The following is a 26,538-nucleotide window of genomic DNA, read 5'->3' on the forward strand; positions in this document are numbered from 1 at the left end:
CATGCTTTTCCACAGCAACAACTGACTGGTCCGCCGGAACATGACTGACGTTGTGGTTTAAACTTGACACCAAAAACAGGGTCGTTTCTCGAGCCTTTCTCTCTGATTCACACTGTCGCCATCCGAAGCTCAGCTGCCCAGCCGACTCTGGCTGCACTCAGAGTGCGTAGGTTATGTTGTCCATGGCGCGTCAGCCCTTGATAGAGGACCCAGCCCTTCAGAGACTGACTCGCTGAGAGAAACAGAGAAACAGAAGCTTGCTTGCTTGCTTGGGGCAAACTTAAATTTTATTTCTTTCAAACTCAGGTCATGTTTCTATCGCCTGTTAGGACGAGCCGGCAGCTTCAGGCTCGGGGTCTTGCTCGTTGAGCTCCCGCACGAGCTGCAGGCGATCATCCTTGAATGAAGACGTCACGGCGGGTGGCGAGCCACGGTCTTTGAGCCTACGCATAAAAGCGAGCAAGAGCTCGACACGCTCTTCGGGAGCAAAACTCAAATTGTCATAACGCCTGTCTTGCTGCAACACGTTCAAAATCTCCTTCATGTGAGAACACTCGAAGCCACCTTCTTGAATGAGGTCCATTGACTTGTGGTTGATCACCCTAATGCAATCGGCCAGCGGGTATCCGTCAGGCAGAGCAGACCGATCGTGGCCATTGACGAGCAACGACAGCGTGCATGCCGTACCGGGACTCGGCCAGCAGCTCCTGGAAGTTGAGGACTGCAGCCTCCTTACGGTCGGCCATATAGTGTTCGTATTCATCTTCACGTTGCCTGACAAAAGGGAGAGGGCAGTGCAGGAGTGGTGTGCATCCGTCATTTGTTGATTTCCATGCGTGCGCGATAGTGATGCTGGCTTGCGTGTCAAGGGTAGCAGGAAGGGGGCGGATCAACATACTCATCATCGATTCCGAAACGTGCAAAGCGCCGATCCTCAGCCAGAATATCGCGCACGGCGGCAAAAGGAACGTCCACCTCGACAGCCTTGCACGTGTCCAGCAATTCGTGGAAAGCCTTGCGGCGGCGCTCAACCAGCTGCACCATGAAAGCAATCCAGAGTGAGAATTCTCGAAACACGTCTTGCCCATGCTCGCGTTTCTTGAAACATACGTCTCCAACATGGTCACCAAACACGTTGGCAAGACCTTCTTCTCCGAGGCCTTGGATTTCAGACCAAATGGGTTCCTTCTGCACTTTTGCCAGCACCTCTTCAAAAGCAGTCTGCACGTGTACCACGAGCAAGGCAAGTGAAAGCGCGGTGACAAGTTCTGCATCTTCGAAATTAACGCGGCGGAATAGAGAACAAACCTCAGGGTCTTTGACATGGTCTTTGAGGTAGAGCAGGAAGATTGTGGACGCTTCACCCCTGCAGTTTCACAACATGCCATGAGCGCCTTTGAAACTGACCTTTATGGCAGGCAGCTACCTAAGAGGAGGGGGGGGGGGGAGTCCTTCCATTGCAAAGCTTTCTGGCCATACGTACTCGTGCAAACGTCGACTGGCCTGGTCCCGCTCGCGTTGTTGTCGATGCTGCTCACGCCGCACAGCAAGCTCACGTTGCCTGAAACATCGCCATGCCCAACCAATGGTCAGAGAGCATTCAAGGGCACCAGGGGGCTGTAGCCATCAGAAAAAAAATGTCGCCACCAACGTACTGTTCACCGGTGACGGCGACGACACCGTCACGACGCAGGATGTCCTGGTAGTCTCGAAAAAAGCGTCGTTGCTCACTTTCGCTAAGAGCCCGGCCACGTGCATCTCGGTTCACGTCGCGACGCAGAGCGCCAAAAGCATCATGCGGCGCCACCTTGAGCTCTTGCAAGAGCTTGAAATACTCAAGCCTACCGCAAAAGCACGCGCGCCGCGTGCGGCAGAGGAAGGATTGGATCAGCTAAGCTGCCTCTGCACGACGCCTGACCCGATATGACACTTACCTCAGCGCTTGCGCTGTTTTCTCAGACGCCTTTTGGGACTCTGAAGGAAAGCCCAAAGAGTGAGCATAATGTTCACGAAGAGCAATAGGGACATTCGCACGGTCAAGACAAACGCTGCACTGGCTGAATGAAACGCCTAGGACCGTCGACTCACCTTTGAGGGCCTCAATAAATTCGCGGTACCGCGTTTCTTTCTCCTTGAGTTTGAGGAGCGTGTTCTAGCAGGCAGCATGGAGTTTGAAAGGGCGGGCGAAAAGCACATTTGCAGGTTGTAGCAGAGCGCACTCACTGTAAAGCGGGGGTCGCGCGCAAAGCGTAGTTGAAAGGACTGCCACGTTGAGGTGGCGGCAAGTTTGGCATCCTTGAGCAGCTGTTCGTAGGCCGAGCGCGCCTGAGATCCAGAGCATGAGGTCATCAGGTATAGGTGAGGTCTCAGATTTAAAGTAGGCTCGCTGAGGTTGCACATGCTTTGCAGCAAGTGCCGCAACTGGGCCGTACTTGCTGCAGAGCTTCTGCGCGGCCTTGCTCCTGGCCGACATTGGCCGCGTCTTTTTGATATCTGTGGATCAAGATTTGAACCCACGTGAGCCTGGGGTGGCAGGGCCATGCAAGCGCTGGCAGAGAGCGTACAAACACGAGCGTGCGAGCCGACGAACTTGTCAAAGGCGGAACGCAGTTGCTTCTTGGTCAGGTCGAATGCCTTGTCCTCTTTCTCGAGGCGAGCCAACACGTCCTCCCAAATGGCTAGCGCTGAGATGTTCCATTCCTTGAGCACCTCACGGACTTTAGTTTTTCGCTGCTCGACGCTGTTCACGCGCTGAGCGACTGGATCAACGATGGGAGGCGGGGCAAATGCGGGTGGAGGCATGGGCATGTTGGTGGGGGGTGCAAACTTGGAGTTGGGGGGCATGTTTGGTGGTGGGGGCATTGGTGGAGGAGGAAAATTGGCGTAAGGTGGCATGTTGGCTGGCGGGGGCATGGGTGGAGGAGGAAACTGGGCAGGTGGGGCACCCATCATGCCACTCGGTGGTGGGTATGGAGGTGGCGGGCCACCCATGCCCATGCCAATTGGAGGGCCGCGCATGCCCATGCCCATGCTAGTTGGCGGAGGGCCGCCCATGCCCATGCCCATGCTAGTTGGCGGAGGGCCACCCATGCCCATGCTACTTGGTGAAGGGCCGCCCATGCCCATGCCCATGCTAGTTGGCGGAGGGCCGCCCATGCCCATGCCCATGCTAGTTGGCGGAGGGCCACCCATGTCCATGCTAGTCGGTGGAGGGCCACCCATGCCCATGGTAGTTGGTGAGGGCCCACCCATGCCCATGCTAGTCGGTGGGGGGCCACCCATGCCCATGCTAGTCGGTGGAGGGCCGCCCATTCCAGGTGGAGGGCCGCCCATGCCCATGCTAGTCGGTGGAGGGCCGCCCATTCCAGGTGGAGGGCCGCCCATGCCCATGCTAGTCGGTGGAGGGCCGCCCATTCCAGGTGGAGGGCCGCCCATGCCCATGCTAGTCGGTGGAGGGCCGCCCATTCCAGGTGGAGGGCCGCCCATTCCAGGTGGAGGGCCGCCCATTCCAGGTGGAGGGCCGCCCATGCCCATGCTAGTCGGTGGGGGCCCACCCATGCCCACGCTAGTTGGTGGAGGGCCGCCCATGCCCATGCTAGTTGGTGGGGGCCCACCCATGCCCATAGTTGATGGAGCACTGCCGGTCATGAGAGGAACGTCAGACGTGGGCACACCGCTTGGTGTTGGAGCCGGCCCTGATAATGTAGCCACTGCAGCACCTTTGCTTCGCTTCGCGGGTGGCCCTGTGTCAAAAAGTGGCATTAATCAGGACCAAGCAAAGCAGCATCGGTCCACATTTAGGGTTGCGGTCCACGCACCCTCAAAGAGCGGCAAAGGCACGCCCTGTAGTTCAGCTGGCAGCTCCTTGACCGACTGCCGCTTGACCTGACGCACCAGCAGAGCATTTGTGACGAGCGAACATTCGCCCCTCGAGTTGTTTGAAACTCGCTAGCCACGCCTGGGGGTATCGCACGCACCTTGTTGAAGAAGAAGTGCGTGCCATCATCGAGCTGGACCACGAGCCACGGGGTCCCCGCCACGGGCCGCTTGGCCACGGCCTTGGGCGGCATGATCGCACCTCTGTTATCCTTCCACCTTGCCTCCAAATCGACCGTGCACACGCTGACGTGAGTGGGGATGTGTCACGTGTTCTCTGCGGCCATTCACGGGACGATCACACGCATCACTTCCCATGCGCGCAGGTCATTGTTTCCTCAAACCTCTTCCAACTCTTTCCTGCCAATCCACTTCAGGCAATCTTCTCACTCTGACTCATCTTCCGTACCGCGACCCAGCCACACACCCCAGCGGAACGTACCTCCAGCAGCGGTCACTGAGCCAGCAGATAGCGGGACAAAAGATCGAAAAAAGAAGAAAAAGAGAGAGAGAGAGCGGTTCGTTTGACTTGTTTTTGCTGACATATCCCTTTCTCTGACTTTCTATGCTACCAAGTGTAAATGGCACCTTACATTGCATGCATGCATGTAAAACTGGTGGGCTGTTGTGGTTGTCTTGCGTGGTTGTAAAGGCGTTCGTTTGTTCCACCATGCTCTCTCACGCTGTTGCCAGTAAGCTCAAAAGTGGGCGGGTTTCCATCATTCACATCATCATCAAGCGGCAGATGGTCGATCGCTGCTTGACGCCACTTACCACTTTACGCTCCCTGGCCGTGCAGTCCGCGTCATAACCATTTTGGACGTGGGACCTTGCTACGAGCAGGCTCGTCCCGTTGGTCACCCCACCATCCACTTGTGGACAGGCGCCCCCTGGACTTTGATCCCGCCACCTGTCTGTTTCCTGCCTCTGTTTGGGTGCTTTTCTTTTCTTTTTTTTTTTCTATGTATTTGCTGTGTCAAAGTGCCGTGTATTGATTCATAACAGACAAGTCGGCCCTCGCCCTGAAGAAGACAAACCCCAAACCACCGAAAGCGAGTCGCGGGAGCTCCAAAAGGCACCGCCTTCTTGAGCACGTCCGACGCCATGGCGGTTGCCGACGTTTTACGCCTGGGTTTGTGTGCGCTGCTCATCTTGAGCGCGGCCTCTCAGAGCTGCTCTTCCAATGAGTACCTCCGCCCTGCCTCTGGCACGACATCCGCCTCATGCCAGCCTCTGACACAGTGCAACGCCGATGGTACGATCATCGCTCTGTCATGCCCGTTGCCCTGGTTTCAAGGCTCGTCCCGATGCGATACCCACTGAGCAGGGATCGTGTCACGTACTCGGCCGTGTCGCATGCATCTTACCCGCACGCGTGGGTCTGAAACCAACAGGCTGCACCTCTAACGGTCGTGACTATCGTGGCCTTCTCAATGTGAGTCTTCATGGCTTGACATGTGCCACTTGGGGCTCCGGTGACGTCCCAGGCAGCAGTACCTACACGCCCACCAACTACCCCAACACGGGCCTCGGCGACCACAACTACTGTCGCAATCCTGTACGTACTTTATCCTTCATGGCTAGCGCTTCTTCGTTTGAGCCCTGCTTTATAACTTGCCTTCACCAACACTCCTTTTGCTTCTTCTGTTCTTGTCTTCTTTGCCTCTTTGCCAGGACGGCGACCTTCAGCCATGGTGTTTTGTACTCGAAAACGCTTCTCCCCGTTGGCAGTATTGTAACCTCTGCAACCTCATCGAGGTGACTGCTCCCACAGCCACCTCGGATCGTGGTACGTGAGCCAACCCTCATCACATCTGTGGCACATCGTCTGCTCCCTGGGAAGATTGGCATGTGCTCGGGACATATTAGCATCGCAGCTGTGCCCTGCCTTCTTGATGTGGGTCTCACTGCATTGTTGTGGCTGTTCGCCGTGTTGTCTGCTTTTCTTGTGCTCCTTCTAGTGTGTGGCCCAGCCCCGGGAAAAGTTTCTCCTCCTGAAACAACTACGCAAGCCGCTCGCACGACGAGCGGCAGTACCACTCCCCTGACAACAGGCGTGGCCTCATCAACCACGGGCCCGGCGACCTCAGCAACGAGTACGATGCTGCCGACATCAACGGTCACCACAACGATGGCACCAACCACCACCACCACCACCACCACTACCACCGCCACTGAGCTCGGCGTTAACCTGCTGCCCAATGGCCTGCTGCACCTGGACGGCTCCTCGGGTACTTATGTGGAGCTTTCGGAAGCCGTGACAACGTCATTCTCTTTTGCCGCCGTTGTGCTGCAGGCTGCCGACAACGCTGGCTACATAATGGCTAAAACTGATGCCGCCGGCTCACGATATTACGCTCTCTACTCGGGGTTTGGTGTTGTCACACTCATGTATCGCATTGCTGGCTCAACCACCATTCGCACCGCCACGTTCTCCGTTGATCTCCGCGATGGTGAATTACATGAGGTGCTGTTTCGCGTGCAGGGAACTACTGCGAGCCTGATTGTGGATGGTGTGGCGAACATTGCCAGCATCAATGCCGCTGTTGACGATTGCGGTGCAACCAGCGAGACTTGCCTCTTTTCCTTGGGCACCCGCATCGGCAGCTCCTCCAACCTGATGGGTTCCATCGCCGCAGCCAGTCTCTATCCCAGCGAAGCACTCACCACATTTCCCCAAGCTGTGCGTGACCGTGCGGCCCGGCAGTACACAACCACCACCGAGCCTACCACGACGGTCACCACGACCACTTTGACAACAACGGGCTCGCCCACTTCAGCGGTCTCGAGTAGCACCACAGCCCCGCCCCCAACCTCATCGTTTACGACGACAACGACCACCACCACCCCAGGTGTTGTGTGCTCGCACGATGAGTACCGTACCATGAGCAACACGTGCCAGTCCTTGACCGAATGCCAGTTTCTTTGCAATGGCACCAATTGCAACGATTTCACCCGCTGCACCAGTGGATGTCGTGCTTGCATCCTCGGCACAGAGCTTTCCTTTTGTGTTCAGGTATGTCACGGCTATTTCCCGGGCTTATTAGGTACCAAGCGTTCCTCACGCGTCTTCACGCCCCATGTAGTGCACTTCAACACAATGGTTATTTAACGGTCGCTGCTACGCGTCGTGCCCCAACGGCACTCGCGAGGCCGATGAAAACTTGGGTCGGCTTTGCCAAGCCGATGACCCCAGCATCGTGGTGCCCACACCCGAGCTCGAATATCAGGCGCAAGCACCAACTGCCACAACCGATCGGTACAGTTGCTTGTGACATGTGCTCTGGCGTGATGTCAACCAGCTCGATCGATTGACATGGCTTCTCACATTGTCTCTGTGTGGGTGTTGATGCATGTCTGACTCTCTGCATCACGGTTGGCTGGCCGGATGTCTGCAGCGTGTGTGCTGTCGACTCCCCTTGCTCCGCAGGGCAGTACCAGTTGGCTGCTGCCACCCCTACTTCGGGACGTCGCTGCCTCAGCTGTCCTGCAGGCTTTTCCGATCACGATAGCAATCCGCTCACGCCCTGCGCTCGCTGGTAAGCATTCATTCAACCACCTCGGCAGGCTGAGCATAGTGCGTGCAGCCTCTTTTGAAGCAGTCACTTTTGCCATCATTTTCCTTCCCGTGACTAGTTCGACGGGTGTATACGCGCCTGAAGGTTCTTCGGGGCTCTGTACGAGTCTGCAGTGTCAGGCTGGGGACATTGATCATGATGCGGATGCCGCGACTCCTTGTGTGACGTGGTGAGTCTAGTACTTTCTCCTATCCCACATTTACGCTTTGTGCTTGCACCAAGCTGCAAGATGGTGCGGGTTTTTGCCCCCCTCATGATGGTCTTGTTTGCTCTACTCCGGAGTAGCGGTGAGGGCCGTTATGTGCCCGCGGGTAGCGCCGGCCGCTGCGATGACTTCAACTGTTTTGGTACCATCGACGTGGATCGGTGAGTTGACGCGCCCTTGGTGGCATGCAACCCTGTGCATTTTGCTACAAGCGTCTTTGAAACTGGCCTCTGACGCCGCTGCTGCCACTCTGGTTGCTGACGCTTCTTTAGCTATGCCGGCACGCCGTGCCAAACATGCTTTCCTGGTGTCTATCTACCCGAAAGAGCTGTTGGGCTTTGCACCGAGTATCGCTGCGCATCGGGATCCGTGGATGACGATGACGATGCGACCACGCCATGTGTGGCGTGCGCTGCTGACAGCTTTCAAGCCAATCGGGGTGGCACGTTCTGTCTCCCCATGGCTCAGTGCAGTGCTGGCCAATTTGTGACCGTGACTGGGACGCCATCTTCAGATCGGGCCTGTGGCAGCTGCATTGCTGGGCAGACGTACAGCGTGTCAGTCAACAGCCCTGCATGCCTTCCCGTGGAGCCCTCGGCGTGCGCTGATGACGAATTTGAAGAGGCTGCTCCGACATTGACAAGCAATCGTGTCTGCAGCAAGATTCCCACAACGACGGAGGATCCCTGTTTGAGCTGCGCCCCGGAGAGCGAGTGTCTTTTGGCCTCATTTTGTGAAAACGGGGCCTGCACCACGCAGGCCAACAAGCCAGACGGCACCGGCTGCGACAGTGTAGAGACAGAGTGTCGCGAGGCAGCCACCTGTCAAATGGGCGAGTGCACCGAGGGAGCCATACTGGTTGATGGCACCACCTGTACCGGGTTTGCAGGCCAGACCGGCCAATGTCGCAGTGGCCGTTGTGGCCACGTCGTGTTTGATGATGATAGTGATGACATTCGCTTTGTTTTTTTCACCTCCACGCCATTCCCAACGACCACTGAGGCGCCAACCACGACACTCCCGCCGACCACAACGATCCCTACCACCACGGCCTTGAGCTGTGGCGCTGACGCATACGAAGCTCCATCCTGTGCGTTATTTTCTACCGAGGATGAGTGCTTGGCCCACCCTCACTGCCAGGTCAACAGCGAAGGCACAGCCTGCGTTTACGAGAATGACATCCCTGATTCGATGTTGGATGCGCGTCGCCGTCGTGAGGTTTGTTCGGGTTTGAGTCCGATCGAATGCGGCAATGCTGCCGACTGCTTCTATGATCCAGAGGCGGGATGCAGCTCGCTTGCCGTGACGACACCCGAAGCCACCACTGCGCTCGTGATTACTGACGAGGCAGAGACGACCACCACGCAAGAAACGACCACTGCACCTGAGATTTTTTGGGAAGAGACAACCACCGCACCCGTGGCGGTTGAAGATGAAGTGACTTCAACATCTGCAGACCTCGAGGAGACGACGTCCGAACGCATTATTGAGACGAGCACCCAGGATCAAGAGACGACTACTCCCACCGCCACTACCACCACCACTACCACCACCACCACCACCACCACTACGACTACCTTCACATTTGTCGTGGATGTGGGTGTAGCTCCATTCATTTGCGTGCCGCTCCACGAGTGCGACGAGACAGAGTACGAGTCTTCGGCACCAACTGCTACCACGGACCGATCATGTCGCCCACTTACCGTGTGCAATGGCGAACAATACGAGCTGGTGCCGGCGTCCACAACCAACAATCGCGTTTGCGCCCCGCTCACTGTCTGTGATCCCCTCATGCAATATCAAGCCCGCTTGCCTACCCCAACGTCGAACCGCATCGTATGTCCTCCTCTTTGGTGGTGTTCTGGCGCGTGGCGCTTCGCTTGTGCAATTCACCTGTTTGCAACCTGGCTCCTCACCCGTTTTCTTGACCGATTCTTGCCGACTGAAATTTAGTGCGAGAGTTTGACGCAGTGCAACGCCACTTTTCAATACCAGTCAGTCGTGGCTACCGCGACGAGCGACCGGCAATGCGCAGAACAAACCTTTTGCACCGAGGATGAATACGAGCAACGGCCCGGCACGTTGACCTCGGCTCGAGCATGCGCCTCGCTCACCGAGTGTGTGATCGGCGAGGAGATTGTTTCTGAACCCACCTACAACCAGAACCGCGTGTGTAGTGCGTGTGCACCTGGAACCATCGACGACGACTCCAACCCAAGCACGCCGTGCGTGGACTGCCCCAAGGGTCAGTATCAGAATGCAGCTGGGCAAACAGCCTGTTTGGATGCAGCTTACGTTTGCCCTCGAGGAACGTACGAGGCAGCAGAGCCAACTAGTAGCACCTCGCGACAATGCGCTGAATGTGATGGCATTGATTTCTACCAAGACCTAGCCGACCAGTCAGAATGCAAGGCCATCACTCCTTGCCCAGCAGGCACGCGCACCACTGGGGCTGCGTCCAACATTCGCAATACCGTCTGCACAGCGTGCGATGGTGTGACCCAATTTCAGAACCAAGCTGGCCAGGCGACCTGTCTTCCAATTCGGGATGAGTGCAGCATTGGCACGTACGAGGCAGCGGCGCCCACAACGTCATCTAATCGTGTTTGCGCCGCCTGCACTCCGGGCACCAATTACGCCGACGAAGCCGGCCTATCGCAATGCAAGACGACGCAAACCTGCATGCCAGGCCAGGCTATGCTGGTCGAAGCCACCGTGGCCTCAAACCGTGTATGCGTGGCTTGCGTGGCGCTTGCGTCTTTTAGCACGACGGAGAACGCAGTCAGCTGTGAACCAGTCACTCAGTGCGACGGTCGCACAGAGTACCAGGCGGTGGCCCCCACAGTCTCGTCAGACCGACAGTGTGCTGCAATTGTCAGCTGTACGCTGGGCGAGACCTTTCGTGCAGATGTCGATGAGTGCCTACCCTGCTCCACCTGTAGCGCGGGAAGCTTTCAGCTGATGGCATGCCAAGAGGATACAGACACGACGTGTCAGACCTGTACTGCGTGTCGCGCTACCGAGTATGAAGCGGTCGGGTGCAGCACATCCAGCAATCGCGTGTGTCAACCCTTGACGAGTTGTGTGTTTGGCGAGCAGTTTGTGGCGCAAGCAGCAACTGCCACCACGGACCGTGAGTGTCAGAATTATCGCAGCGCCTGCGATCTTGCTGAAGAGTATCTCGTAGTCAACCCAACATCCTCAACCGACCGCCGGTGTGCTGCGCTGTCCGTGTGCGCCGAGTTTGAGTTTGAGCTGAACGGCCCCACTGTCACGTCTGATCGCCAGGTGAGTTTGCTCGTTGACGCGCCCGTGTTGTCTCATGCTGATTGCCTCGACTGAGACACGGCGTATGTTTTGATACTTTCCCTTGTTGGCATGCGTAGTGTGTCAACGCGACCGTCTGTGCCGAGGATTGGTTGGAGGTTGTGCCACTGACTGCAACGTCAGATCGTCAGTGTCGCCCACCCACCACAACCACCCCCGCGGCTTCGACTGCTAACGACAACGAAACCCTGGCATCCCGCTCCAGCGATGACGGGGTATGTTGGTGTCAGCAGAGAGGCGTTCAATGATTGCTTTTCTTCCTCTTTTTTTTTTTAAAAAAAGAAAAATCCTTCGACTGAGTGGAAGTATCGTAGGTACTCGTGCGCCTCACACGTGTGCCGTGACTTGTACAGCTTGCCAGTTCGGAAATGGCGGCCATCATTGCGGTGGTTTTGGTTATTCTGCTTGTTGTTTTGGTTGCCATGTACATCATGCGGCCTGCGTCGCGCGTATACGAGTACGTTTTTTATGTTTGCACTTTGCCTAGATGACGAGCACAGTTATATTGACCATGTTATAGCTAAGAAGATGTGCTGTTTTGTTCCCTGGCCGCCATGCTCACGGTGACATGCATTGTGGGGTGGTGCTAGGTTGGATGATGCCACCACCAAGCCTGCAGGTGGAATGGCTGTGACTACCGCGCCCAGCAAAGGCAAAGCGGCTGCCGCATCTGTGGAGTTGACGCCGTTTTGGTCGCGTGTTGAGATGGACATGGAGCGGGTGCCAGAGCCGGGGCACCGTTTTCGACCTCAGTTTCGCAAGGCGTTTATGGACGTGGACACAGACTTGTCTGTAGCCAATCACTCACTTGCTGCCGATCGTTCCGTCATCTCTGGACCAACGTCATATCACCTGTATCGCACGGTAGGTGCTGACGACCGCACCTACTCGGGCGCTTATCTTCTATTTGCAACGCTCATCTCGATTACTGCTATTTTTAGCCCGGCACCATGTCGCCCGAGCCCATGCTCAACCATTCACAAGATGAGAGTGTGGTGGATATGGGCGAGGACACGGCGCCCATTCTCTTGCGCAAACGCGACAGCGATGGGCGTGAATGGCTGCACTCCCTTGCCATGGCCAATGCTGTGCATCAGCCAATGGCTGACCACGGCAACCCACTCGTGTCCACTCTTCATCAGGCAGGCTCTCAACGGTAAGCTTTCAACCCGGAGACTGGAGGGTGTGATGCGGGGCTCATGGCACTCACACACGACTCGGGTACTGTGCTGATAGGTCGGTGGTTCCTCCGGATTACAACGCATCGTCGCATCTCCCCTCGCGACTCCCATCGATGGGTGGGTACTCCCACTACGATGCTCCCCCCTCATCAGCCGGACTCAGTGGCATGCAACCGGTGTTTGAGGAGCCCGAGAGCATGGGTGTATCCCGGCGATCGCAGTCGTCTGCCTTTGAGCCCGGAGCAGACCGCTACCTGAACATGCAGCCAGACGAGGATACTTCCTTGTAATGTTTGCATTTTGAAACGACCCACGATAGCAGGAAAAGAAACAAAATTTATTATACATCTGGGATGTGCAATGTCGGGTCCATGCATGTATCAGATTGACAAACACCAAACAAGATGTGTGAGTCAAAAAAAGACGTAAATTTCATGCTGCAAGATGAAGATCACGCATGGACAAGGGGACGGGCAGAGGTGTGTGGCATCAGCCAGCATACACAAAGTAGCGATGCGACAAGCCGTCTTGCGCTGAGCAAAAAGTGGCGCGAAAATTAAAATTGACCAAAGAGCAAGCCAGACAGGGCCGCTGTCACAGCCTCACTCGAAGTCCGCATTGTGAAGCGATACATCTGTGCATCCATGCTCGGTTCAGCGCGCAGGAGCACGCCCACCTGCGCCGACGTGACATGCAGGATGCCGGCGGCCACACAGTTCAACGGTTTGGGGTCAATGCCTGGCAAGGTTTGAAGCTTGAACTGCGAGATCTGCGCGCACCAGTACAATTGGCATGAGCTGTCGGTACGAGTGCTGCAAAACGCCAACAGATATGCTACGCTCGTCAGTGGGACCGGAGAGCAAACGAACCTTGCTCTTCATTGCATCAGCGTTGACGGGCTCCTTGGCCTTGAGGATCTGCTGTGTTTCACGGGGCGGGCCACCCAACTGGTTCCACTTTTGGAAGAAAGTGTCAGCCGTCATCGGGCTGGGAAGTCCACTCATAAACTTGTTGAGGAAGATGGGGAGCTTGAGGCTGAGCACAACGGGTCGGCTCTGGTACGTGAGCGTCACCTCCAACACTGGAGGTTCGGTAAAGCACCCAGCACACTCCACTTGCAACTGCTGCTGCATCTGAACACCAGCCGCGATCGTGGACTCCAGAGGCGCCAGCTCTAGCTTGAGCGCCTGCATGTTGCCCACGCAATAGGCACGGGCCGACACGTTGGTCATGGGCGCCTCTCCCCGGTTGCCATAGAAGACAATCAAGCGGCCTGTGTCAAGACAGCAATGCGCGAATGAGTGCAAAAACAAACCAAGGTTAAGCACCAGGTATAGCCGCGAAACTAGTAAATTGTGAACGAAAACCGCTCGGAAATTGCAAGTTGACCGTACCAACTGAGGCGGTGAACTCGGACTTGACACCAATCTGCAGCACGGGATTCTCGTACAAGACACCATCGTCCTGAAGAATGAACCTGCAGTAGTCATGGCAGCGGCCACGCAGAAAAGATAGCAGAACCAAAACCGTGGGTGGTGCCATGCATGAGTGAAGGGCGCTGGGTACGTGACGGGACGGACTGTGGTGAAAAGGGCAGGCAAGAATTGAGAACCGACTTTGGCAAAAATTGTTCGTTGCCGACGGTAGCTACGGAAGAGGCACCGCTCACGCCCGTATGGCCAGCGGCAGTGACAGCAGCCAGGGGAGCGGCTTGTTTGCGCTTGCGTGCCACGGCAATGGAGCCCGTCTTGGTGTCCATGGCTGAAGCAGCAGATTTGTCCTCCAGCTTTTGGAGCATGGCGCACTGCTCTTCATTAAAGGGGGGCATCTCCTCAAACACCGAGGGGACAAGCTCAGCGTTGCCCGAGCTGAGAAGTTGGACGTATTCGTTGGCGCGCTGCTGCAGCTCGTTGTTTGAGTTGCGCAACAGGTTCTCGCTCTGCAAGAGATTGAGCACGGTTGTGCGGAGCTCGGGGAAGAGGTTGGCCAGTTTGGCGTAGGTGGACAGGAGAAGGCCACGAGTGGAGGCGGACATCATGGGGTAATGCATCTGCAACACATCCAGCTGCTTGGTTGGGGTGGAGTTGGGGTCGTTGGCAATGAGATGGCCAAACTCGCCCAAAACATAACCACCAATGTTCACCATGGCTTCGTGTGCTGCTGGGTCCAACAGAGCCTCGTAGCAGGTCTTGGCAGCATAATCCTGCACATCCTGACGATTGATGATGACCTGAGACAGATTGCCCACCCGCCCCAAAACAAAGCACAAAGTGGACAGGGGCATCCAGAGCTGCGTGAGACGGCTTGCCACTGGTTGGGTTCAGAGCAAGAAGAAGAACAGCAGGCGTCCCGCTGACGGTTTGCAAAAAGCGCCCGAGGAGCGTACCTGAACAACACGGTAGAGAACTTGTTGGGGCACGTAGTCGCCTGTCTGCTTGATGAGTCGGAGCATGACGTCGACATACCAAGAGTAGATGGGGGCATACTTTTCCGCCAGAATGGCAATCTTGATCACCTGAGAGATGGAGGCAAAAGTATGCAGCAAACAGAAAGTCAAATATCACGACAAAAATATACAGCGTGATGCAAAGGACAAAACAGGGCGACAAAGCGGCAATGCGGACGGGCAAGAACAAGGGCGTACGAGTTCTTCGCGGACAGCATACGCAGCACGCTTCAAAAAGTCGAGCAGCTGATCAACGATCATCTCCACTGATTCTTGGTCGCAAAGTGCGTAGAGGAGGTCGGCCGCCCGACGCTGAACGCTGTAATCCTTTTCCGTCTGGAGCGCTCGCAAAACGGCGCTTTGATGCTTCTTCACGGCATCGTGGCTAAACTCTGTTTGGGCCATGACCGTCAAAGCCTCGAGGGCAAGGAAACGGCTGTTCACTTCGTCCGAAGAGAGCATGTTGCCCAGGATGCCGCACGCGCGGATCTGCAGCTCAGGCTCGCTGTCGAACCCAAAAGCAGCATTCCAATACACACGGGTGTTAGCCCAAGGACGCCAATCGGGGCATTGACAATGAGTGCGGAAGGAGAAGGAAAAGAAACGAGGAAAAAAAAAAAAAAAAAAAAAAAACTCTCTGCTGGTGCATCAACTCACTTGTCGTGCACGGCAATGAGGTTGATGGCTTCGATCAAGGATGCGTTCTTCGAATTGAGGAACTGGGCACGGGGCTTGCGCCCGGGCGTGCGAGCTTCGGACTGAAGGATGCGGCGGAGCGTCTCCACCAGCCGCTCAGCCACGGCGGTATCAGCTGCTCACATGTTGGGACAGCCACCCCGTGCGGTTTCATGTGAGTACAGAGCCCAGAGGCAGATGGGCACCAAATGTTGAGCAGCTATGGTGGGGAGGTTGGCGTACCAGGAAAGGGGAAGAGCTGAAGCAAACGAAGGAGCTTGACCGAAAGCCACGGGGCATTGACGCCGTGATAGGCATACTTTTTGGACTGGTCCGGCTGAAAGACGATCCGATGCAGAGTGTTGATGGCCAAGGGCACACACTCGGCAAAGTCCTCGGGATGATCGGCGGCAACGGAGATGATGAGGCTAGCAACGGACATGACGACACCATAGTCGGAGCTGGTGAGAAGCTGAACAATTTGGCGCGAGGCCTTGTCCAGGGCCATGTGTTCTGGGGCTTCGCGATAGAGGCGCAAGGCGGCCAGAGCAGCCTTCTTCTGGACGCTTTTGGGCGATTCATGCGCTACCAGGAGGCGCGTGACCTCGCCGTGAACAGCGGCGGCGGTTTCCTTGCCACCAATGTTGCTGATGCAGTGGAGAGCCAGAGCGACGTTGAGCTCGTTGCGATCAGTCAAGTCCGTCTTGATGGCGGTAATGACCAGGCGCATGAGCTCGTGGTGCTCGTTCATCATGACTGAAGCAAAGAGGTAGCCCTGCGGTCACCGGCCGGGTGGTGAGTGCATGCCTTGGTGGGGGATCAAACGATGTGAAGATTTCGAAAAACAAACCATCTGCTTCTCCGAAAACTGGAGCGAGGAGAGGAGGTTGACGGCCTCCATGTGACCAAACTCGATCTCGTGGCCGAGCAGGAAGATGAACAGCAGCTTGCACACATACTTCTTCTTCTGGTAGCCGTTGAGAGATTTTTTGTCACCTGAAGGGTGCAGGTCCTGTTAGAACAAGCGTGTGGGGAGCATTTGGTCGCCAGTGGGTGGCCCGTTGCGCCAACGAACCGAATTTGGAGCGAATGTTGGCAAGCTCCTTGTTGATGCGCTTGACCTCAGCTTCTTGCGACTTGCCTGGGCCAATCGTTGCGAGATCAGTCAGAGGGAGATGGTGGGCTTTGCCTGGCTAGTGTGGGTGCACGGCGCTTGGGAGAGGTAACTTACAAGCGCGCACATCGGTGATAAAGTTGTGGAGTCCACGCATGTCCTCCTTCACCATGATGCTGGTTTATGGCTGGAGAGCGAACAAGGCACAGAAGCGACGACGCAAGGATCAGGAGATGGCAAGAGCGTGGAAGGTGGCCGGACGGCCAAAGCGCGAGCAAGATCAGCAAAGCAGAAGAGGAGCTGGCAAGCGCCGGGGGGCGGCAAGGGTGGCAGCGCAACTTGAACAACTAGAATACCTCAGAGCAAACACTAAAGAGGGTGGTGAAGCTGACACTAAACCTTGGAAGCAAGCACTGCAGCGCCAATCGAGCCGCACCGGGGCGAGAAGAAGAAAAGGGCAGAACCCCAAAAGCAGGACAATCCAACACCAGAGCAGGACGCTCGCCGCCCGTGTCCGTGATGCGTCCTCTCGGGTCGGTCGCAGGAAACAGAGAGAGAGAGAGCAGAGAGTGTGTGTGTGTGTGAAGAGAGAGAGGAGAGAGAGAGAGAGAGAGAGAGAGAGAGAGAGAGAGAGAGAGAGAGAGAGAGAGAGAGAGAGGAGAGAGAGAGCGCAAAGGAGAGAGAGAGCGCAGAAGAGAGAGAGCGCGAGAGCGCAGAAGAGAGAGAGCGCAGAAGAGAGAGAGCGCAGAAGAGCAAAAGAGAGAGAGAGAGGGAGAGAGAGAGAGTCAGTGATTGTCTCAACAACAAAAGAAAAGGGGAGCAAATTGGCTTGCAAGCGGACTTTTTCAAGAAATTTTCATCCCAAACAGCTGTTTAGCACAATTCAAATGTTTCTCTGTTTCCCATGTTTCTCCTCAGGATGTCTCTCAAACAAGCTCGCTCGCTCGATCGATGACTCATGAATTTCCTTATCCAAGCATAGAGGAACAAAATGGACAACGCGCGGCGCTTGCTCAATGGGTGGAAGGGAGGCACGCAGTGCCAATTGCAGCAGAGATCGCTGAGTGTTGAATGAATGGTCAGCTCACAGTGGGTGGTTCGGGTCGTCTCACGGCTGGACGAGCGCGTGGCTGAGCCTGCAAGTGTCGAAGGCTGTCGACGACATCGCTGCGATCATAGATGTGCTCGCGCAGGCGTGCGCGCGCTCCAGACAAAGCCCTACGAGGGATACAGTCAGCCAAGACCACACGTGCCAGAAACCCCGAGGCCATTCTGCTTTTGGTGCGAGGGCTCAGCCAGCACTGTAGCAAGCTCGACATACATGGGAGTGGAGGGATGAATCCGAGGCACATGGCGCACGACAATTTGGCGAAGGACATATCGTCGAGCTTTGGGCACCAGCTGTGCCAGCTGCTTGACACGGTGGGGCTCATTGACTGCAAATACAAGGAGCAGGAAAGACAAGTCAAAGCACCAACCAAAAGGGCCTGCACTGCAGCAGGTGAAATCGTACCGATGGGAAGGACACAAAAGACTTGATTGAAGAAACGGGCCAAATCTGCACCATCGGCGCCAATCTCCCAGTGCGGCTGGCCGCGACGGTAACCAAAGTGAGCCGAAACACGTGTGCATTGCATCGGGTCCAGGGAGTGCAAAGAACATACAAAGGTGGTACGCAAATACTGCTGGCTCAAGACGCTAGGTTCCAATGGGCGCCCTTGGAGCTGGCGACTGGCTAGGATGCAGCAGAGTACGATGGCATCCAAATGCAGCCCGAAGAGATGACTCCAATTCCGACTTCCACAGACACGAAGGAGAATGTTGAGCGCCTCGTCTCGCAAGGACTACCATTTGCATCAAATCAAAGTCACGACGTGTACAGCCCCATGTCAGTACTTGGCCAAACACAAACCCGGGCCGACGGAAAAAGTAAGGCTTTAAGACGAGGACGTGACACTGAGCATGACCTACCATGGGCCCGCCCAGAAGAACCACCAATTCAGACAGGACGCGTTCAGCGTGACTCAGCGTCTTTCGCTCAACAAACTCGGCGTGGTCTTCGGCCTCCACGCCCTGCCTGAGGACGGCAATAGACGCGTTGGAGAGCAATGTCCATGAGACCTCGACTGGCAAGTGACAGGCAAAGCAATCCATGTGCAGGCTTTGGTTGAGTGTGAGTGGCATGGACCTTACCGCATGCTTGCAAGAAAAGACTCCCAGGCGTCGCTCACAGTCGTAGCTGTGTCCTGTCAAGTCACAAGCACCACCCATGGTGGTTCAGAATGCATGGTCAAAGACGGCAAGAGTGCATTGGCTGAATCAAGTAGTAGAGCAGATGTGCCTGTGTTTCAAAGGAGGACACTGGCTGCAATGGAGGGGGGCACAAACCAAGCTGGCCAGCCAGGTGCGAGGCACGCGTTTCAGTTGAGGGCGTGGAGTTGAAGGTCGCCAAAAGGCGTCGTTCCACAGAAGAACGCCGCAGCAATAGCTCTCGAGCCGTCCCAGGAAATGCCGTTGCTGTGGACCAAAATCAACGGCCCCCTTCATCAAAAAGTCAAGCGCCTAATTGTTGCCCATCACACCCAGCGTACATGAGCGCAGTGTCCAAGCCTCATGAACAACAATGTGCGTGATAGTGCGCGCAGGGGGGATGTCAATGGACAAGCTGTCCAGCAAGGGACTGGGTATGTCAAGGGAAGTGGCCATGGTAACGTACGGCCAAGTATTGCCAGGGGGTGACGGCCAGTCGGGCCATGAGCGCACGAGCATGTGCTGGTTCACTCGTAGGGCCTATCATGGCCACCACGGCCACCAGAACGAGGGTGCGATCCAATTCAGCAGGAAGCGCCGGCTTGAAGGCGGAGCGACACTACAAATGACGTCACGCGCGCCGAGCGTTGTTGTGAGGCAAAAGTAACTGTGCAGAAACTGCCCAGTGCAGCAGCAACAAGGTGGCTTGGAATTACTTCAAGAAGCAGCATGAACGTACATAGTGGAGCATGCGGCGCAGCTGCATCGTGTCTGCTTTCAGGTCTGCGCTCTCCAGATAATGCGCAACCTGATGCCACAACATTTACCAAAAAAAACATGCATCAGCAAGATCCGAAACTGGCGAGGTGGCCATCCAATGCGCAGGACATACCTGATGGATCAGGCGGAGAAGTTCTGGGGACTCGGGAGCGTGGTGCTCAGCAATGATGGGCAGCGTCTAGGAGTTATCAAAGCACGAAGAAACAATCACATGGACGCAGCCAAAAGGGGGCGCAATGCGCGCAATCCACCGAGGATGACATGGCGGCGCACCTCAAGGGTTAAAAAATCGTGCAGAGTAAAGTGAGTCAAACGTGGCTGACGGACGCGCTTGCGCGGTGAGGACCGGGGCACAGTTGTGGCGGGAGTGGGTCCCAGGGCGGGCGGTCGCTCGTCCACGTCACATGTGCGCTGAAGGTGGGCATCGTAATGCATGTCGCAGATGGCGACGGCTTCAGCCAAGCTTGAGCCAAGAACGAGGTCGTGGATGTGGGCGCAGGCTTGGGCTGTCACCGTGAGAGCCAGTCGGTCAAGCAGTGGCAAAACGACCTGGTGCTTGAGCACGGGGGTGTCACGGTACAAGATGGCGCGCAAGGGCTCAGACTTGAGGTGGGATCGATCCAACAATGCAGCCAGGTCGGCAGTGTGGCCCTGGGCATCCCGCACAAAATGGTGTACGACCGTCGTGATCAGTGTATAAGACTGGCGCAGGCTAGCCCGGGGTATGGTTGGTTGGCAGCGTAGAATCACAATGAGGAGCCAAAGCAAACGGGCAAGCTCGGCAGGAATGGCCATGTCCAAGACGAGGCTGGCTGCCGTCAACAGGCCTCGAAAGAAGCGGGCCGTAGGCTCGAGGAGGGCAAGCTCGGCCAGCTTTGTTTGGGCATGATGGCGGACATCGCGAACTTCCCAGGGCCAAGCAGGCTCGGTCGTCGCTGGCTTGGTGGACGTCACATGCTCCATCACCATGTCTAGGGCCAGAAAAAGCTCGGCTGCTCTGGATGATCAGGGCGTGGCACCGTGCGGGTGAGGCAAGCAATGCACCACAGCGAAGAGGGAGAAAAGGCGCAGGGAGAATGGCCTTACTGGGCTTCGCAGGCACCGAGCAGGGAGGACAGGAAAAAAAGCTCGGTATGTTGCTCTTCTCCACTGGCTGGGCGTAGGGCCGGGCAGCAGGCCAGGTAGATGGCTAGAGCACGGCTAAGACGAGGTGCATTGTCCGAAGCGCCGAAGCGGAGGCCGGAAGCGTGCGGTTCCAGACGTTCCCACAGGTGCCAGGCTGCATTCACCTCGGAACTGCCCAGCTGCAGGGCCAGTACCAGTCGCGTGAAGAGGTCATCCATAAGGGGCGGGAAAGCTGCTGTGGCCTTGGCATTCTCCTCGGCGGCGCGCGCCGCAGTGCTCCCAGGCGTGGGCAACCGCGGAGGTGCTTGCGGCCGGGTGGCCGGGGGAGTGGCCGGGGGCGTCGTCGCCATCCTATCGCGCGCAGAAGCTCCTCCTCTGCTTTATTGTTTTTTTTGTTTTTTGTTTTTCGAGTTGAAAGCCTCACGTTGCTACAATCAGCGCGGCAATCTGGCGCAACGGCACCCTCAAGCCCCACCACCAACAACACACGCCCGAGACAACTCAAGACGCGGATCCCACCGAACACCCCGAGTCACCTCCGCTGCGTTCTCGGGTTTCAAACTTACGCGCGAAAACAAACAGTTGCCGGTTGTAACCGTCAAAAGAGGTCAATATCTCCTATGCTTTGACCCCTCCCGGCTCTTGCTACCACATGTCAGTTGTTCTGGTGGTAAAGTCGCTTTTGTTCCCTAAAATAAAAGTCAAATCCCCTGCTTTTTTAAGTGGCGCTCTCAATTTTCAGTTTTTTTTTTGTTCTTTTTGTTCTTTTTTTTTTTTTTGGTTTTTTGGGGTTTTTTTGTTGTTGTTGATCACATTTCGTGTCGTCGACACTGGTGGCAGTGGCAGTGGCACAGTGCGCACTTGCGCGAGTGACAGTCGGTTCTTGGCCACGCGTGGCGCTGGTTCAAGGTTTGGTGGCTGGCTTGAGGGCTGGCTGGGGTGTTGTGGCGCTTTGTTTCTTGTTTGAGAGGTGAGATGGCCGGATTGGTTTTCGCTTTGGTGTGGGGCTCGAGCTGCAAAAGCTTGACGCGAGTCAGCGCGAGCGCACCGCACCTGCGCTCGTCCAGCTCCTGCGGTCCGCGGCCCCACTCCTCGCGCTGTCCCTGCAAATGCCTTACATTATCACATCCCTGTCCGTACAAACACACACGCACAGAACTGTGTCGGTGTTTCGCCCCCATGTACCACATGAGCGCCCGCGCAATCCTCTCCCCAACCTGCTTGACCATGTTCGCGCCTTTGAGCTCCCCTCCTCACCAAGCTGTGCTGCCGTAACCTCAGGCACTGCCCAACTCCGATCTGAATTGGCTAGAGTATGGCGCCTGGGATCGAGCTGGTCATTTGATCTTCCTCTTTGAGCTTTATTCCGCTCGGCGCCGGGTTGCACCACAACAACAACATGGCGACCACACATCACGATATCCCTACCTCAGACGAGGAGTTTGCTGCCGCCATCTGCTCCCAGCATCATGCTCTGCGCCTCGACGCCTTTATTGTTGGTTCTCCCTTCTTATTGATCCGATTACCGTTGAAGGTCATGACGCACCCCGAGCTCCTCGCTTCGATGGCATCATCCATTTCTTTCCTTTTGCACAATAGGACGCTTTGGTGGCGCTTGGTGTTGAGACGCAAGCCCCCAAGGTCAAAGGCCTGTCAGCTGTTCAACGGTTTCACGACAACTGTGCGTGTTGACCTTGCTCTGCACCTTATCCGCATGATCGACCGTCTCTCGCCCTCGTTTGGATGCTCGGAGGCCGACTTGTTGTCCTTATTATCTTGACGTTTGGTGGCAGATCATGAATTTATTGAACACACGGTGGCCTTGCGTCCAAAAGCTGCTGATTTTGAAGTCATGCGCGTGCGTTCATCTGAACCCATCACATGGCTCCCGCCGGCCGTCGTGTCCTCGCCGTTTTGGCCTCTCTGGTTTTGTCCTCACTGCTTTGGCCTTGTCCTCACCGTGAATACAGATTATCGGACAGGGAGCCTTTGGAGAGGTTCAACTCGTTCGTCACAAAGTCACACAAGAGCTCTTTGCCCTCAAAAAGCTGAGCAAGAAAGAGATGCTATCCAAGACTGATGAGGCCCAGTTTTGGTCGGAACTGAATGTGATGGCCACCTCTGATTCACCATGGATTGTACAGCTCCATTACGCTTTTCAAGATAAGGACTTTCTCTTTATGGCTATGGAATTCGTAGCAGGTCTGTCCCAATACCTCACGCTCGCAACCCAGCATTTTTTTTTTTTGAGGGGGGGCGAGCAGGCCCCTCTTTTGAGAACCAGCGAGGCGGATTATCATGCCTTCATATTCTTGTGCATCTTTTTTTGCTGCCTATTGTCCCACATTTCGCCCGGGATCCCGCTTTTAATAGGTGGTGACCTTATCTCCCTCATTGATGAGATTGGGCCTTTTCAGGAAGACATGGCCCGGTGAGTCGACATGCAAACGCCTTGGCACGATGCGAACCACCCCGTTGCTCGGCCGTGGTGCACCAGAGCAAACCTCATCTTCTTGGCCACTTCTGCTTTAGCTTTTATGCTGCCGAGTTGATCCTGGCTCTCGATGACCTGCACAAGATGGGATATGCTCATCGCGACGTCAAACCCGAGAATTTGCTGTTGGATCAACGCGGGCACCTGAAGGTATGTCGGCCGAGTACTGCTCTCGGCCAACGAATCACAGAATGTAACTGCTTCCTCATCAAACTTGCGTGGTGGGTGCCCAGCTTGCCGACTTTGGATCCTGTGCTCGCATCGGAAAGGACGGGCTGGTCATGGCCGGCACAATGCCCGTGGGCACACCCGAGTACATCAGTCCCGAGGTATGGGCTTCTGCATACATGCCCATAAAGCGCGCTTGTGCTCAACGCTGGTCTCCCCGTCGGGTCATTGGCGTCTTTACAGGTGCTCAACTCGCAGCAAGGACAGACGTATGGTCCCGAGTGTGACTGGTGGACAGCTGGCCTCTTTCTTTACGAACTCTTGACTGGGTTGGTCCTGTCTCCACTATGTGGCTTGTATGAAACCCAGACATGCTCTGGCCTGACACGATTCCTTATCCGCGCCCTGATATAGCGAGTGTCTTTTCTACGACGAAGCTTTGACCAAGATGTACTCCAACATCTCCAACCACGACCCTGATTCCCTCGAGGCACCCGAGGACATTGAGCTCAGCCCTGAGGTGTGTGCTTGCCCTCTTCTCCCAGCATGTTCACCGGCAAGCCCTGCAGTTTCAGGTCCTGCATGACTAGCTCCGCTAATTTTGCGACTCGGATTAGGCTTTGGACTTGCTCAAGCAGCTCATTTGCCCGCGCGAAAAGCGGCTTGGAGCGGGGCCAGGTGGCGTGGCCGATATCAAGGCCCACCCCTTTTTTAAAGTGCGTTGACTTTCACCAGGACTTCAGAGCTGGGGTGTTGATCTCCAAAGCTCTGGCATGCCTTCCTCTCTCTCTCTCTCTCTCTGGCATAGAAGAAGGTCAATTCCTGGTGTTTTCTTCTGGTTTTGAATAACCCTACTTTTCACTTCCTTAGGGGGTAGTGTGGGAGAACCTGCGCACGCAGGCGCCACCGTATATTCCAGAAATTTCTTCGCCCGAAGACGCTGCCAACTTCCCTGAGTTTGATGTGCGTTGAGGCTGCTGTTTGGCATATGCAACAATATGACAGTGTTTCTACAGGATACATTCCGATTTCGACTCACAGGTGCCATGCATTTTTATTATTTTTTTTTCGGGGGCTTGTCTGTTAGACGCCAAAAAAGTCCGAAGCGTTGCCGACTGCACGCGATTTTGCGGGTAACCAGCTCCCCTTTGTGGGATTCTCCTTTCAGCGCAAGCTGTTGATCCAGCCAGCCTCGGCCAAGCCCGCCGCGAGCACAGCTCAGCCCGTGGTGGTAGACGCGGAGCTGCAATCCACGGTTGCGCAGGACGCTCAGCGCAACTATGAGACGGCCAAGGAGGAGCTCGCTGTGGCGCGAAAGGAGCTGACAGAGGCCAAGGCCGAAACACTCAATTTTCGCAACAAGTTTCAGGAGCTGGAACAAGCCAACGCCGATTTGAAGGCTCAGCTCGACATCTCGCTGCGCTCAGAACAGGGCAAGGCTCGTCTGGCTTTGGAAGAGAAAGAAAAGGAGATTGAAACGGTTGGTTGACACAAGCGCCTGTCCGAATTGGTTGGTAAGATTGCGAGGCCGATGCGACCTTCTCATAAACTTTTGTCTTGTAGCTGAACAAGGATCAAGAGCGCCAGCTCAAGAAACTCGAGCAAGAGCTCACTACCTTGCGAGTCACGGTCGAAGAATCCAACAAGCAGAATGCGCAGCTCACTCAGGAGCTTGAGGCTTGCCAGGAGGTTAGTTTTGTCGGCACGTGTAGAAATGCACGCACACCACACTGACCAATAGCTGACTCACGATATGGCACGCGAGCAGAAACTACGTGAGTCGTCGATTGAAAAGCAGCGTATGCTGTTCCAAAACCGCTCCCTCAAACGCCGTTCCGCGTCCAACCTGGCTGAAACCAGCAATAACCAAGAGGCGGTCATCGCTGAGAAACGGTTCGTAGTCAACACTTTATCCACACCTGATTCGTTTTTGTTTGTTTGTTTGTTTTTTGTTTTTTGTTTTGTTTTGTTTTGTTTTTTGATCACTGATCTGCCTGGGGCTCAACCCTTGTTTTCCCACGCGAGTGCAGCAAACTGCAAGATCAAATTGACGAATTGCAAGCCGAGCTGGACATCATGAAGCGCAAGCAAGACCGCGCTGTGGACCGTGCAACCCGTGCCGAAACCCAATGCACCGAGCTGGGTGAGAAGGCTGAGCAGTGGCGCAAAAAGTTCAAGGAGGCTCAGCACAAGCAGCACGAGCTTGAGGAAACACACACGTCCGTTCAAGAAACACTGCAAAAGTAGGCTATCATCCTTTGCTTTCGGCATGCGCTCGTTCGGTTCGCAGACTTTTTTTTTTTTTTTTCTTTTTTTCTTTTTTTTTTTTTTTTTCTCCGCATCAAGCCATACCGCATTATTCTCACATTGCGCACACCCGCACCATGTCCACAGCAAGGAGAGTACCATCCTTCGTCTCCGCAATCGAACCGCTGAGCTGGAGGAGTCTGTTGATGAGGTAAAGTGCAAGTGCATCAACGCACCACTCACCGTTGCCGTTGTTGTCAGACCCTAGCTGTCTGGTTGCTCACAGCCTTGCGGTGCGTCAGATGACCCGTGACCTCCAGCGCATGCGCTCTGCACAAACACAACAAGATGCTGAGCAAGCGGAGCGCCAGTATGTTTACTCGACCACTTTTTATTGAACTTTGAGTTTGAAGTGCCTTTGCATGCAAAAGGATCAGAGCTGATTCTAATCGCAACACACAGGATGCAGGAAACGGCTTCACAGCTGGATGCCCTTCGCACCCGTACCACTGAACTGGAGGGCGAGGTCAAGAAGCGAAACCAAATTATCAATGAACTTCAGGACGGTATGGGCTGCTGGAGACCGCTCGAACATGCAAGACTCTGGCCGCCAGTGTGAGGCGCAGCATCTCATTGGTCATGCATGTTTTTTGTTTTTTTTGTTTTTTTTTTTTTTGTTTTTTTTTTTTGTTTTTTTTTTGTTTTTTTCCTTGATCTTTTTGTCTTCAAAACCACTGTTGAATCGCATAACCCAGCCGTGGATGAACATGTGGACGAAATCACGGTCTTGAACGGCACTGTGGCCAGTCTCAAGCGCCAGCTGCAAGCCCTAGAGGAGGATGTTGATACTGCGGTCTGCCTTCTCTTTTCCCCCTATCAAGGATCTTCCCAAACGCATTTTCGTCTGACAACGTTGCTTTCTTGCTCTTGTTCTCTTATGTCGGATAGGATCTGATTGACTTGAAGACCGAGGCAACCGAGGCCAAGGCCAAGGCAGATGCCTTGCAGGAGGAGAAGGAGGAGTTGACTGAAAGCCTTGACTCGACGCAAGGCCTTCTGACTCAAGCACGGG

The 26,538-nt window shown here is 55.5% G+C and overlaps 5 protein-coding genes across 5 annotated transcripts; 2 read left to right on the forward strand and 3 right to left on the reverse strand.

Moving 5' to 3' along the window:
• Nucleotides 1–325: 325 nt before the first annotated feature.
• MONBRDRAFT_22218 (uncharacterized protein) lies at nt 326–4,070 on the reverse strand (the record flags this gene model as incomplete). The annotated part of the gene is made up of 14 exons (XM_001742657.1): nt 326–602; nt 688–774; nt 899–1,035; nt 1,111–1,221; nt 1,309–1,366; nt 1,484–1,561; nt 1,656–1,841; nt 1,935–1,974; nt 2,089–2,152; nt 2,224–2,325; nt 2,433–2,493; nt 2,591–3,743; nt 3,819–3,885; nt 3,978–4,070. 14 exons carry the CDS (start codon nt 4,068–4,070, stop codon nt 326–328), a joined length of 2,514 nt encoding a protein of 837 aa, XP_001742709.1.
• A 910-nt stretch (nt 4,071–4,980) lies between these two features.
• MONBRDRAFT_22219 (uncharacterized protein) lies at nt 4,981–12,457 on the forward strand (the record flags this gene model as incomplete). The annotated part of the gene is made up of 15 exons (XM_001742205.1): nt 4,981–5,131; nt 5,271–5,434; nt 5,608–5,665; nt 5,838–6,892; nt 6,963–7,135; nt 7,275–7,415; nt 7,740–7,820; nt 7,932–8,540; nt 8,607–9,495; nt 9,613–10,947; nt 11,046–11,201; nt 11,340–11,443; nt 11,577–11,850; nt 11,928–12,142; nt 12,223–12,457. 15 exons carry the CDS (start codon nt 4,981–4,983, stop codon nt 12,455–12,457), a joined length of 5,640 nt encoding a protein of 1,879 aa, XP_001742257.1.
• A 124-nt stretch (nt 12,458–12,581) lies between these two features.
• On the reverse strand, nt 12,582–16,574 carry MONBRDRAFT_17165 (uncharacterized protein; the record flags this gene model as incomplete). Its single annotated transcript, XM_001742658.1, has 11 exons — nt 12,582–12,936; nt 13,037–13,440; nt 13,562–13,644; nt 13,784–14,397; nt 14,554–14,682; nt 14,812–15,118; nt 15,271–15,424; nt 15,532–16,063; nt 16,139–16,284; nt 16,364–16,429; nt 16,520–16,574. 11 exons carry the CDS (start codon nt 16,572–16,574, stop codon nt 12,724–12,726), a joined length of 2,703 nt encoding a protein of 900 aa, XP_001742710.1. The 3' UTR covers nt 12,582–12,723.
• A 264-nt stretch (nt 16,575–16,838) lies between these two features.
• On the reverse strand, nt 16,839–20,907 carry MONBRDRAFT_22221 (uncharacterized protein; the record flags this gene model as incomplete). Its single annotated transcript, XM_001742659.1, has 11 exons — nt 16,839–17,198; nt 17,724–17,838; nt 17,916–17,991; nt 18,374–18,479; nt 18,596–18,648; nt 18,791–18,964; nt 19,119–19,271; nt 19,392–19,460; nt 19,545–19,610; nt 19,706–20,429; nt 20,519–20,907. Coding segments are annotated over 11 exons (2,285 nt in total), but the record flags the coding sequence as incomplete, so codon positions are not given.
• A 1,614-nt stretch (nt 20,908–22,521) lies between these two features.
• Nucleotides 22,522–24,402, forward strand: MONBRDRAFT_1270 (uncharacterized protein; the record flags this gene model as incomplete). The annotated part of the gene is made up of 9 exons (XM_001742206.1): nt 22,522–22,759; nt 22,931–22,988; nt 23,090–23,201; nt 23,285–23,380; nt 23,463–23,548; nt 23,634–23,739; nt 23,837–23,939; nt 24,097–24,182; nt 24,307–24,402. Coding segments are annotated over 9 exons (981 nt in total), but the record flags the coding sequence as incomplete, so codon positions are not given.
• Between the last annotated feature and the right edge of the window lie 2,136 nt (nt 24,403–26,538).

Source organism: Monosiga brevicollis, genomic scaffold, assembly GCF_000002865.3.
Source record: "Monosiga brevicollis MX1 MONBRscaffold_2 genomic scaffold, whole genome shotgun sequence".
In the NCBI taxonomy this organism is placed as follows: Eukaryota; class Choanoflagellata; order Craspedida; family Salpingoecidae; genus Monosiga; species Monosiga brevicollis.